Below are 13,805 nucleotides of genomic sequence, written 5' to 3' on the forward strand. Positions count from 1 at the left end.
GGCTCAGTTAGGCACCCCTGGGTTCGATCCCCAGTACTGAAAAAAATAAAGTTCTCTATCTATTCAAATTCAGTTTAATTTAGCAGTTTTCCAGCAAGCAGAGCAACAGAAAGGTTATGTGCTCTGAGTTGCTCAGAATAGAAAAGGTGATGCTCTGTCCTGAAGAAGAGGCCAATACAGAAACAGTAACTGAGGACCAGCCTGTGTGGGGGCAGGAAGAGAACTCAGTGGCATTGACTCCTACCCTAAAACTCTGTCACGAGAAAACTGAAGCCAGAAGCTTCTCCAAGGTCAAACATGGCACATAAGGACTAAGACTCAAATTCCTGATATCTAATCCATTAGTGCTGCCAATAACTTCTCCCATGAATTTCCTCAAAGAAAGAGAAGTATGAATTTGTACAGACTAGGAAGGCATGTTTGAATTTTCATTTCTCTGGTTGTACACAATGCAGAGTCACACCATTTGTGCAATCATACATGTACATAGGGTAATAATGTTGGTCTCATTCCACCATCTTTCCCACCCCATGCCCCCTTACCTCCCCTCACTCCCCTCTGCCCAAAGTTCCTTCATTCTTCCCTTGCTCTCCCCTGCCATTATGGATCACATCCACATATCAGAGAAAACATTTGGCCTTTGATTTTTTTTGGGAATGGCTTATTTCACTTTGCATGATATTCTCCAACTCTATTCATTCACCTGCAAATGTCATAATTTCATTCTTCTTTAAGGCTGAGTAATATTCCACTGTGTATATATACCACAGTTTCTTTATCCATTCATCTGTTGAAGAGCATCTAGGTTGTTCCACAGTTTAGCTATTGTGAGTTGAGCTCTATAAACATTGATGTGGCTATATCACTGTAGTATGCTGATTTTAAGACATTTAGGTATAGACCAAGGAGTGGAATAGCTGGGTCAAATGGTGGTTCTATCCCAAGTTTTCTAAGGAATCTCTATACTTATAGCTTTCCAGAGTGGTTACAGTCCCAAAGCAATGGATCTTTTCACCTACGTCCTCACCAACACTTACTGTTGCTTGTATTTTTTTAAAAAATATTTTTTTAGTTGTAGGTGGACACAATGCCTTTATTTTTATTTATTTTTATGTGGTGCTGACCATTGAACCCAGTTGCTCACTCATGATAGACAAGCACTCTACCAATGAGCTACAACCCCAGCCCCTGTTGCTTGTATTCTTGACAATTGTCATTCTGACTGGTGTGAGATGAAATCTTAGTTTGGATTTGCATTTCTCTAATTGCTAGTGATGTTGAACATTTTTTCATATATTTGTTGATCTGTTGTATTTCTTCTTCTGTGAAGTGTCTGCTCAGTTCCTTAGCTCGTTTATTGATTGGGTTATTTATTTATTTATTTTTTTTGGTGTGAATTCAGCATTTTTCCACAACTTCTGGGAAAAAATTGAAGCTCCTAGGGTGATCTGAGCCTCCTCATTTCTCCTGGCACATTGCCATAGATCCTGATTTCAGAAGCCTTCCAAATTGCTTCCTGTGATTTCCAGTAAAGCTAGCAAATGTCATAACCCTGTGGACAATGTTTAGTCCTTGGGTAATTAATTAAGTCTATTTGGTTTAGTCCATACTTGGATCTGATGATCATGTGGAATAGATCTGATTATTGAATGTTGGCACCTGTGCACTCCCTCTTTCTGCCAGCTTCCTCCTTGTATCCATGACTTTCAGGTTTCAAATGTGCTCTGCAGATGCACATTGGAAGAGGATGTTCTGTAATATGTGAGAAGTGGAGGCACTGAGCAGAACTGGAGAGATAACCACTGTCTCCTTCTGAGTCTTTGTACATGCCATTCCTTCACACTGGAATGCTTTTTCCTGCTTCTTTTTTCAGCTCAGTATCCTACTCATGCTCTCAAAAGTCCAAGATGCCATTATCCTCATTAAAAGTAATAGGGTCTCCTCTAGCCCTGGCCTTAAAATGAATTTCTTCTTTCTGTTTTCTTAAAACATATTCTTGGAACTTTTTTCTTCTTGAAAGTCCTTTGTGTGCCTTTCCCTTAGGGTTTAAGCCCTTCGAATGTGTGGTCACGTCACTGTCGTATCTCTCTGCAGCTTGTTAGGACTTTTATGTCCTAGCTGTTTGGTTGATTTCAATGTCTAAGTCAGGGAAAAAGCAGAATTTAAGTTTACTTTTGCCTTTTTTCTTGGGAAACTAGCAATGATCCCATGGATTTTGGTGTTCCATTAGATAAATACACATTCAGCTCTTCTTGTTTCTTTCCCTACTAGGACATTTCCTTCAAGTAAGCTCACTCTGAAAGACAATGTTTGGGATATGCTGCAGCCATGAACACAGAGAGGGAAGCGCTCTGTAATGAGTATATATTACAGAATATTCTTTTCTAAAGTAACTCTTGACTGTTAATCTCCTTGAGGCCTGAGGCAACATCTTCACCTCCTCCACACCTTGCTACCCAGAGGAGGGCCCAGAACCTGCTTGTTCTTGACCAAGGATGAAGGAGGAGGAGGAGCAGACCTTCAGTGGGGCACCATCCTATGTGCTTTGATAGGGAGTAGATTAAAAGATGGACACGGCTAAGTGTAGACGGTTACCTCTTTGCAATCCACACCTCAGGTCCTAACAGAAAGAATCTGAAAGCATTTCTACTTTGTCATGAGGTGAAAGTCTTACCTTAATCTCCTAGTCTTAGCACCATAAAAGATTTTTTTCTGCCATCTTTACAAGCAGATATGAATGAATGAATGTATGGGTGTCATGGCAGAGAGCTGTTTTGCAGCTTGTAGCTTTGTCTAAGGATCTGAGATCTTTCAATCAGTGGTCTCATTATAGCCTACGGCCTCGAAATCTTTTTATGGATCCTCTGTCTGCCTGGCAGATGAGGGTACAGGGAGCAATGGACTATCGTGCCTCGCAAATAACATACATCACTTCCACCTACATTCCATTAGCTAGAATGCAGCCAATTTGCAAAGGAGGCTGGGAAATGTAGTCTGATTGTGGCCCAAGGAAGAAAAAAGAATTGTTATCACATGGACCTTGTTGAGTTTATTATTGTTATTATTATATTTTGTTTTTAAGTCTTGTTATTGGTTATTAAATTACTCATAACTGGAAAGGCAAAGTAAAAGAGAAAAACAAATTTGCCATCTCTACAAAGCCTTCCTTGATTTCTTCTAACTCTGAACACCAGGAATACTCTATCTCTGAAGACCAGGAATATTCTAGAGGGGTCTCTCTCACAGTATCAACCTCTTTCTATTCTAATGGTATATGACTACCTCTTTTTCAATAGCTCCTACCACACTGCATCCTACATACTGTGAACAGTTAACAAAGATTGATGGAATTTTTAAATGATTGAACCCTCATGTTCTGACATGACATGACATTGGGCTGAGCTTTATGCATACGGGCAGTCTGAAGACTCATAGTTCATATATACTTACACTGATAGTCAAATCTCCAGGTTAGAACTAGGGTATTATTTTAGTACCTAACTAGCTGTAATATATAAACATTGTATATTTTAACATGTAATATTAAATATTAGAATTATGGTATATAACATTAAACACTATAAGTAGCTATAATATATAATGCCCAATTATGTGTATATATTTATATGACTATATATTCTTTTAAAATGTCATTTGAATGGTGGAAAACACCATGAAGAACATGGTCTGAAATTTAATCCAGCTAATCATAAACGTGTATATGTGTGTTTGCATTAGATGGATGGAGCCAGCAGATTTCATTTGTTTGTGTGGGAGACTGAGCACCAGCAGGATGTGGAGCACATGGCCCACTGTACTCTCTGCTATGGTAAGCCAGGGCAGCCTTCTGATCCAACTGATGTATTTAGAACAGAGGGAATTAACTGGTGGCCACAGGCCAGATCTGCTGTGCAGATGTGTATTTACTCAGCATTCTCAGCATCCTAAAATCTGGGAATTTCTTCTGATGTTTGGATTTTCAGTTTTTCTTAGGAAGTCAGAATTGTCTTAAGAGGCACAAACACTGCATTCCTGTGTGGTCACAGGCATCAGGGCTGAGTTGTGCTTGACTCCTTTTGATGGCTAGTCATTAATTCTCTGTTGCTTCCCAGCCTCTGTCACTGCATCTTACACCTTCGCTTGTGATAGAGAGAATGTTTTGTTGAAACTCATGTATGCCTACAAGTACAGAGCTCCAATCCTATCCACTGTGCCCAGGGGCAGAGTAGGTGATTTCATTGCTCCTTCTACCTGATCCACGGGAAGACCTAGCACTGCCATGAGAGATTTGGCTCTGATAAGTTGGTTAACTTAAATGCAGTAACTGCCATTTGTAGAGTATGGCACAGTTAATGAACTGCTCTCACATCCATCATTTCATTGACAAATCACCTCTCTGGGTTTCAGTTCCCTCTCTTGTAGAAACATCAACCTAGATGGGGTTGATTGAGCTCTTACTATGGCTTGTTCTGAGCACATACATATATATCGACTCAATTTTTCATTTGAACCTCACAAACAGCCTCATAAAATAGGCAATGTTATCATCATTATTTGTATTTGACAGATAAGAAAACAGGCTTCTGGGGAAACTAAGTAATTTGCCCAAGGTCACATGCGGGGTTAGACCCAGATTGAACCAGACAGTCTGGTTCATTTTTAGAATCTGCATATAAGTGAGATCTGGTGGTATTTGTTTCTGTGTCTGGCTTATTTCACTTAGAGTAATGTCCTCTAAATTCATCCATGTTGTCACAAATAACAGAATTTCCATTTTTTAAAAATGGATGAATAGTATTCTATTAGAATATTACATTTTAAGTATATTTTTAATGTGTTTCTTTATTAGCATATTAGGTGGCAAGACCTAGCAGAAGTTCTAATAACTATTCTTTCAAGGTAGTGATGAGTTTATATAATATTGAACTTTTCCAACATATGGTGTGGGAATATCAGTGGTTTCTATTGGTGTCCAAATTCCTAGTATTATAGCACTATGCTACCTTTATGAATAATGAAAGGGAATGCTAAATTTCGTTTCAATAGAGGTAGTCAAATACAGATGTATTTTTTCCCCATCCTGGTTTACAGACCCCTTGGGAGACCGTAGCCCCCAGGTTAAGAATGCCTGCTGCATACTAGATCTAAATGAAAGAGTTTACCCCATCGGTGGGTCTCTAACAACATTGTTCATCAGAGTACCTGAGGTAATATCAGTTACCTATTCTGAGCTTCATCCCAGCCCTACCAAACCAGAATCTTGGTGGGGATAGAATCTCAGAATCTATATTAAAAAAGAAAAAAAATTCTATGTACTATTATGATGCTGAACCAGCTTGAGAACTATGATCATGTCATTTAAAATTGCCTATATTTGATTTTTTTTTAACATGTAAAAATGGCAATCTCATAGAGCTGTTCAGGCTACTCCCAGCTCTAGTAATCAGTGTTTTGCAGGTAGTTTCTCAAACAGCATTACTGCTGATTAAGTCAATAAACAATTCACCTATAATTCTTTTTTATATAGGGGAAAAGGGGAATGATATCTGTGAGCCCAGAGATTAAGAAGCAAGAGGGCCTACTGGTTGAACACACTAAATATGCAACCAGCCTCCATTCTTTCTTCTGAATAATGGGTCATACGGTTGCCATGTCAGTCCAATGTGGGGCTAATAGCTCAGCAGCAGATGTCCTTGTTAAGGGTACAACAAGGTATGCATTGGAAAAGAAAAGGATGCATGGTTTAACCTCAGCCTTTCCCTGCACTTCCTTTCCAGACAAGTGCCAGCCAGACCCAGAATGTGGGCCAGGAGGGCCTGGGCCCCAGGCAGTGGAAATGGACTTGGTGTTCGTGGTGGACAGCTCCCAAGATGTGGAAATTGACATATACCGTGGGGCTTTGCATCTCGTGGACGCTGTGCTTGAAGATCTGGAGGTGGCTGCTCAGCCGAGCGTGTCCCTTCAGGGGGCGCGTGTGGCTCTAGTGACACACACTACTCCAGGCTTCAGGCCTGGCATGGGTCGATCCCCTGTGCTTGAGGGCTTCAACCTGACCTCCTATGGCCACCGGACACAGATGCAGAGACAGGTCCAGGAGGCCGCGGGCCGCTTGCTGCAGGGACTCCCTGCCTTGGGCCACGCTCTAGAATGGACGCTGGAGAAAGTGCTCCTGGTGGCCCCGCTGCCGCGGAGGGTGCGCGTCCTCTTCACCATCGTGGCCAGCGAGACAAGCAACTGGGACAGGGAGAAGCTAAGGACTTTGTCCCAAGAAGCCAAGTGCATGGGCATCACCCTGTTTGTGTTGGCCTTGGGCCCTGGTGTGGGGGCTCATGAGCTGGTGGAGCTGTCCCATGTGGCCAGCGCCCCCTCTGAGCAGCACCTGCTGCGCTTGGAGGGAGTTTCAGAACCAGAGGTAGCCTACGCCAGGGGATTCACACGGGCCTTCCTGAACCTCCTAAAAAGTGAGCATTCCCTGAATCCTGGATATATTAGGTGGGTGCGGGAGAGGTACTTATAAAACCTGGCATTTGGGCAGGTAGATGCCCATGGCACCTTCCTGATAGGTTTATGTGCAGCCCGGCAGTCCTGGTCATATTTCCAGGTGTTTTTTGTTCTTGGTCTTCCAGTGCATGATTCAAAACAACTCATGTGCAGGTGCTTCATTGTAAAATGTGAGGACCTCTTGCCCCACTTCCTGGGAGACGTGAGTTTCTCAGTTTATAAGCAAGTGTGACGTCTCACTGGGGGCTGTAAGGGACATCAGCTCCTTCATCACTGAAGGAATAAAGGGAGTTTGATGGACATTTTAGAAGTACAGACATGGCATTTGTGCCTCTCCAATTTGAGAGGTGCAAAAAAAAAAAAATCAATGAATTAGTTCTAGTCCTAGCTCTGCTATTAGTTGAGTTCTGTGATCCTAGAAAAGTCAATGAACCACTCTGCTGTCTGCACCTTAGATTCCTTATCTTTGCAGGGAGTGGTGGAGAGAATGTTAATAGTTGGCTTATGGTTTAGTGATTCTTTGAGGGAGAAGCAGGCTGAAAGAATCATTTTTCTCATCTTGTTTTAATTTCGTTTTATCTTATTTTTTATGTTTTATTATATTAGATTGTATTCTTTTATGTTGTGATCTTATATTATTTATGAGATTGGAGGCATTCTATGCTTTTATTTTGTTTGCTATGTATTTTATTTTTATTGTTTTATTTCTGTTTACTTTTATATTTGTCTCATGCTTCATTTGCATCCCTCTTACATCTTTTTGACTTTATGTCTTCATGGATTTTATTTTGTTCTAAATGTTCTATTTGCTTTTGTTTTTATACCTATTTTATTTTGTTCCACTTTATATTTTACTTTATTTTATGTTTCATTTGATTTTATCTTTGGAATTTTGTGTTTTGATAGAGAATTTTTTATATTTATTTTCTTTTTTATGTTTATATAATTCTATGTTTTATTTTTATTATTTTTTTTAAATTTTACTTTCAGGTGGAACAAACCAGTATCCACCCCCAGAGCTCACTGAAGAATGCAGGGGCCCAAACCGTGGGGACACTCTGCTGTATGCAGTCAGGCCTGTCAAGAGGTAGGTCAGTGCTGGGCAAGGTGACGCATGCCTATCATCGCAGTGGTTTGGGAGGTTGAGGCAGAAAGATCATGGCTTCAAACTAGTGTTGGCAACATAGAGAAGCCCTAAGCAACTTAGTGAGACTCTGTCTCAAAATAAAGTATAAAAAGGGCTGGAGATGTGGCTCAATGGTTAAGCGCCCCTGAGTTCAATTCCTGGTACAAAAAAAAAAAAAAAAAAAGAGATAGGCTTAAGGCCAAGCTATGGTTGTCCCCTGCATCTGCACCAGGAGACTGTCTCTAGCCTAGAGAAAGGTCATAGGCAATACCAGTCAGTCCTTGATTTGACCCAAACCACTGACATTGGGATGCTCCTGGGCTTGACAGCCCTGATACAGTTTAGTTTTTCTTTTCTGATGTTCAGTCTTTCAGTCATAAGACTGATTGAGGACCAACATAAAAAAATTCAAAGAGCACATGAGTGTTGGGAAGCAAAAAAAAAAAAACTCTGTTCCACCATATCATCGCATCATCTAATTCCATGTCTCAGAGGTGAAATTAAAAATGCTAGACACATCATTTTGATGCTTGTCCAAACATGTCTATAAACCTAAGAAAACAGTGAATACAATAATGAAATTGCTCAAGAAATGCCCAAACCTAAAGTTTGTTGAGTGTGGCCACATCATTTGCTACACAAGAACCTCTCAGTTCTTGTGGCTGGCTGTGCAATTTGACAAGGATTGTTTCTGTACAGGGGGTCCAAGTGCCACTTTGGCATGTCTGGCTTTGCTTATGATTTAGAAGCACTTGAAGCAACAGACTTTTTTTTTTCCTAGAAGAAAAGAGAAAAGGCATGATCTCATCTATAACTCAGCTAGAGGCTCTTGAAAATTGTGAAAATAACAAATTTGACACTGAAGAAAATGAACAAGAAACACCAGTACAACCAGAAACTAGAAAAGAAATAAATTCAGGCACTGCCTACAGTAAAAAACAAGCTACCTTCTTGCTCCCTGAATTGGCTTCACTTTTTTCAATCTTTATTTCTTAAAACATCCCTGTGTATTATGTTAGCATGCAAGTGTTGACTTTTTATAACATCTTCCTTACAAATGCAAAAATTCATGTATGCAGGCTAAAGGGATTACTTTAAGTAAACAGAAAAAGGCTAAATTTCACTGAGCTGTAGAGCTGGAGTTGAAAGAAAGCCATTTCAGCGCATGTAATGGAGGCACTCCCACCAAGTAAGTGTCTGCCCTGCGTGGCAGAGATGCAAATATCTATTGCAGAAGTGAGAAGTGAAGAATAACTACTGCTTATAGACAGGCTGCTTTGTGAGTGACCAGATGTCCCATGTGTTCTGACCAAGCTTAAGGAACATTTTGGATCCATCTAAAACAGATGCAGCATCAGTTTTGAATTGCAGTCTGTAGTTATGCAGATAATAAGTTCTTTCTTATATGTGATCAACAAGATACTGGGGAACTTGACTGTGATGTTTTTGAATGTCATCTAAGACAGCTGAAAGAGTTTATTAGTGAGTGGTGTGGTTGGTCCTGCTTAGATAAAGTAAAAATACTTTCCTTAGAGGTTTTGAATGTGCCCACATGATTCCCCATCTGAGGGCTTTTGGCTGGGTGGCTATGGGAACTATTTAATTTCACTGTGGCTCAGTTTTCTGTTCTGTAAAGCAGGAATTATAGGAGTATCTATGTCCTAGAGTTGTTTTGAGAGTAAAACTTGATAATCTGTGTTTGCCAGATAGTAAGTATACAAGTTAGCTATTAAGATGCCCATGATATATACTACCGCTTAGAATCTAAAGCAGCTGGGTGCAGTGGCGCATGCCTGTAATCCTAATGACTCAGGAGACTGAGGTGGAGGATTGCAAGTTCAAGACCAGCCTTAGCAACTTAGCGAGGTCCTAAGCAACTTAGCAAACCTTGTCTCATTATAAAAATATAGGACTGGAAATGTGGCTTAGTAATTAAGCACCTCTAGGTCAATTCCAGATACCAAAACAAAGCAAAGAGCAAATACACATCCAAAGGAAATAACAAAACCATAGGCCCTCTTGGAAGGTACAGTAACATTCCCTTCCTTAGGCTAAAAATTAAGCATAGGGCAACTTGTTGATTATCATGTTTTCAGTACAGAATATCCTCAGTTGATTTTTATAACAGCAATGCTTTCCAGCCTTGACTATACAGTAGAATTGTTGTGGGGCAGGTCGCTCAGAAAACACACCAAGTCCCAATTAGTCTTTATTTAGCTGGCCAGCTGGCAACTGCTTCCCACAGGACCCACAGTGTTTCTGCAAGGAACAGCCCCAAGCCTGAGCATTTTAGGGTTTTTAAAGGCAAAAACTACACTTGGGTTTGACGTAGCTGTAAGCAAGCAGGTACAGAAGCTGAATTGGGCAGTTACCGAGACAATGCAATGGGTACATTGGTATTTCCCACAGGACTTTCCAGATTGGCATAGCAGCAAGCAAGCAGAAGGGAAGTGGGTCAAAGTGACCCTACTTGAGTACAAGTTAGAGGACGGTTACTAACGTCTAGACAGTCAATCTCTGATAAGGTACTTTGCCCAAGAAAAATGGAAAGCAAAGAGAACAATTTTACATTGTATAAGAATTGCTATTTTGTGTTGCCAAGTATGTTATGCTAGGTAACTATTAATGGGTACAGAGGTGGGGCTTATGGAGTCTCAGGGTAAAATGGAGTCTGTTCGGTCATTGTCCATCTAGCCTGGCCCGTAACAGAATCACGTGTGAATCTTCAAAAAGTCACCCCAACCGATCCAATCAGAGTCTTTGGTGGGGTGTGGTACTTAACAGTGATTCCACTGAGCAATTGAGACTGAGAACCACTGTTCTAAGGAACTCTTTACCACAAAATAAAGGTCAAAGAGATGGAGGAGAGGTTAATGACCACTGAATCCAGTCCCATTCACAGCTTTGAAGGTCCCCAGTACATCTCAGCCACTGCCTCACTGGGCTCTGGGCAGTTTTGCCCCCCTCCCCGCCCCCCCCTCCAGTACTCTAAGGCCATCCTAAGCCTTCATCACCTCCCCAAGCTCCTTCTTCCACACCTCTTCCTTCAACAGTTGCCTTTTTCTTTTCTTTTCAAAAGAAAAAAGGGAGCCAAATGCAACCTCCTGCAGCTTCCTGTACACCCTTCTGTACACTCTCCCTTCCTGCCCTCAGTTGAAGAAATGAGCTCGCCCTTGTCGAGTCTGAACTGTCAAGAAGGACCCCCGGGGCTCTTTCAGACCTCATTGCCTTGAGCAGCTTGGGACTTGGCCACTGTTGACCACTACCTTCTTCCTCTTTAAACCTTCTTCCCTCTTGGCTTTGTGGACAATATCATCATTTTGCTGTAGACAAAGGTAAACTCCTTTGTGTTCATTGCAATGCACCATCCTTGGACCAGGAATGGAAAGCCACAACCCGACTTCATTCCTTTTGCTCACACCTCTGGTTCTCTAAACAGTCTTGTTTCTTCCCATTTTCCTCCTTTCAACTCCATTCTCAATACCTGATTAAATTTTCCAAGGAAAATCTGGGCATGCCATTCCTCTTCTATGGTTCCCCATTGTCTTTGGCACGAAGTTCAGGTGCCTGGATAAGACACACAGGCCTCCAAGACTAGACTCTGCTCTGGCCCTTTGGGCCTTACTGGATGCCACTTTAGACTTTGCATGACTCCCTATTACCCCTGTGCTCTCTGTTTTGTTCTAAGCCTCGATTGCTGCTCACCCTCACCTGCCTGATTGTATCCCCTCCACAATGTCCACTTGGATCACACCTACTCACCTCGTACTACCAGGCTCAAGTTATACCTCTCCTGAGAATCCTTTCTGAACTCCCAAGTAGTGTTAAGTTTTCTTAGCCACCTTTGTGCTCCTGTATCTTAAGCCAAATTCTGCCATAGCACCTGCACCTACTTGTGGAGAATTAACCAGTGTTATCTCTCCTCACAGAAGTCAGAATGATCTCGATTGTGTGTTTTCAATTTCAGTGTTATCTTCAAAATACACACATCTATTTCTTGGTTTTCCCTTTTGAGTAGGGCTATATTGTAAGAAATATGTACTGGGACAGAATAAGCCCAGGCAAAACTAGTTTCATTCATACCTGCCCAATTCTCTTCCTCCACTTTTTCTTTCCCTTATTCCTCGATTCCACCAATATATTTGAATAAAATTGTGACCACTGCTGCATGATTCAAGAAGGCAAAAGTTAATGTTTGTGGTAAGAAATAATGTCAATTATAAAATTAGAGGCCAACAATAATTGCTTAAGGCAAAGCTTATTGGCCCCCCAATGCCATACCATATCAGTAAAACAAAACTTAAAACTCTAAGAAATACTAAGAGTGAAGCTTTAAAGAATAACTTAGAAATAATTAGTGTGAAGGATTGAGGACTCATTTCTAATTGTGCTGACCAATATGATGACCACTGGCCATAGTGATTGCTTAAATTTGAATAATTTGAAATTAAATAAAATTTCAATTCCTTGGTTGCATTAGCCACATTTCAAAGACTCCGTAGCCACATCCACATGGGAGAGTTCTGGTGGCTAATGTATTGAACAGGACAGGTTTCCCATCATTTCCAAAATTTTCATCACTGTAGAAGGTTGGGCAGTGTTGCTCCAGATGTTTAATCTAGGAAAAGCAGTCCCTATCCAGTAGTTTCCAATGCCAAAAAGATGAGTGAGTCTTTTAAATAAAAAGAGTACAGAGCCTCATTGGAAAAGGGACTGATCTGTTGCAATGAGTTCTTGATTTGTTTGGTCAGCTGTCTATAAGATGGTGGAAAGAGCACAGGCCATAGTTCACCACTGCTGTGTTTTTCAGTTTATTTCAAAAAGTTTTTGGAGAGGTATATGCTCTTCTTTCTCCTGGGTCCTCACAGCTTGATATTTTTTACCCTCTAGAGTCAGGGTCCTGCAGTGGCAAATTCAAGTGTGCTTGTTGGCATAGGATGGTTCTGTGATCAATTCCTCAGACTCTAAGAGTGTGTCTCATCCCTATGAGTCCAGCAGATCTCGTTGTTCTTCCTAGAAGGCTAATCAGTACTGACCATACTAATGGGAGGTTAGTGGGTATGTTCCAGGAATACAGCCTGTGCATTTTAACTCCTGCTTCCTGAAGACAGTGTCTTCTTTTTTCAGGGATATTTGAAAGACCTAGCAAGAAGTTTTTGTAGGATGCCAGCATTCTGTGCTTTAGTTGATCTAGGATAAGAACATTTCTTTTTTAAAATTTATATATTTATTTATTCTAATTAGGTATATGATAGCAAAATGCATTTTGATTCATTGGACACAACTGCAACACAACTTTTCATTTTTCTGGTTGTACATGATGTAGCATTGCACCATATGTGCAGTCATACATGTACCTAGGGTAATGATGTCCATCTTCATTCCACCATCTTTCCTGCTCCCATGCCCCCTCCCTCCTCCCTCCCATTTTCTCAGTCATAGTTCCTCCATTTTTCCCATGCCCCGCCACCCCACAATTATGGATCAGCATCTACTTATCAGAGAGAACATTTGACCTTTGGTTTTTGGAGATTGGCTTACTTCACTTAGCATGATATTCTCCAACTCCATCCATTTACCTGAAAATGCCATAATTCTTTCTCTTTTAATCCTGAGTAATATTTCATTGTGTATATACACCACAGTTTCTTTATCCATTCATCTATTGAAGGGCATCTAGGTTGGTTCTACAGTTCAGCTATTGTGAATTGAGCTGCTATAAACATTGATGTGCTGTGTCACTATATTATGCTGATTTTAATTCTTTTTTTTATTGGTCGTTCAAAACATTACATAGTTCTTAATACATCATATTACACGGTTTGATTCAAGTGGGTTATGAACTCCCACTTTTACCCAGTATACAGATTGCTGTATCACATCAGTTACCCTTCCATTGATTGACATATTGCCTTTCTAGTGTCTGATGTATTCTGCTGTCTGTCCTATTCTCTACTATCCCCCCTCCCCTCCCCTCCCCTCCCCTTTTCTCTCTCTACCCCTTCTACTGTAAATCATTTCTTCCATTTGTATTGTCTCGTCTTACCCCTCCTTTCCTCTTATATGTCATTTTGTATAACCCTGAGGATCGCCTTCCATTTCCCTGCGATTTCCCTTCTCCCTCCCTTTCCCTCCCACCTCTAATCCCTGTTTAATGTAAATCTTCTTCTCAAGCTCT

The 13,805-nt window shown here is 40.9% G+C and overlaps 1 protein-coding gene across 1 annotated transcript in view; it reads left to right on the plus strand.

Moving 5' to 3' along the window:
• The window catches only part of LOC113179394 (collagen alpha-4(VI) chain-like), a 94,817-nt gene that overhangs the window by 75,859 nt on the left and 5,153 nt on the right, over positions 1 to 13,805 (plus strand). The window contains exons 33-35 of the mRNA XM_026383976.2: positions 3,739 to 3,829; positions 5,778 to 6,461; positions 7,492 to 7,588. Of these exons, the coding sequence (XP_026239761.2) occupies positions 3,739 to 3,829; positions 5,778 to 6,461; positions 7,492 to 7,588 (872 nt within the window). The remainder of the gene's footprint in view (positions 1 to 3,738; positions 3,830 to 5,777; positions 6,462 to 7,491; positions 7,589 to 13,805) is intronic.

The sequence above is a fragment of the Urocitellus parryii genome, chromosome 2 (genome assembly GCF_045843805.1).
Source record: "Urocitellus parryii isolate mUroPar1 chromosome 2, mUroPar1.hap1, whole genome shotgun sequence".
Classification (NCBI taxonomy): domain Eukaryota; kingdom Metazoa; phylum Chordata; class Mammalia; order Rodentia; family Sciuridae; genus Urocitellus; species Urocitellus parryii.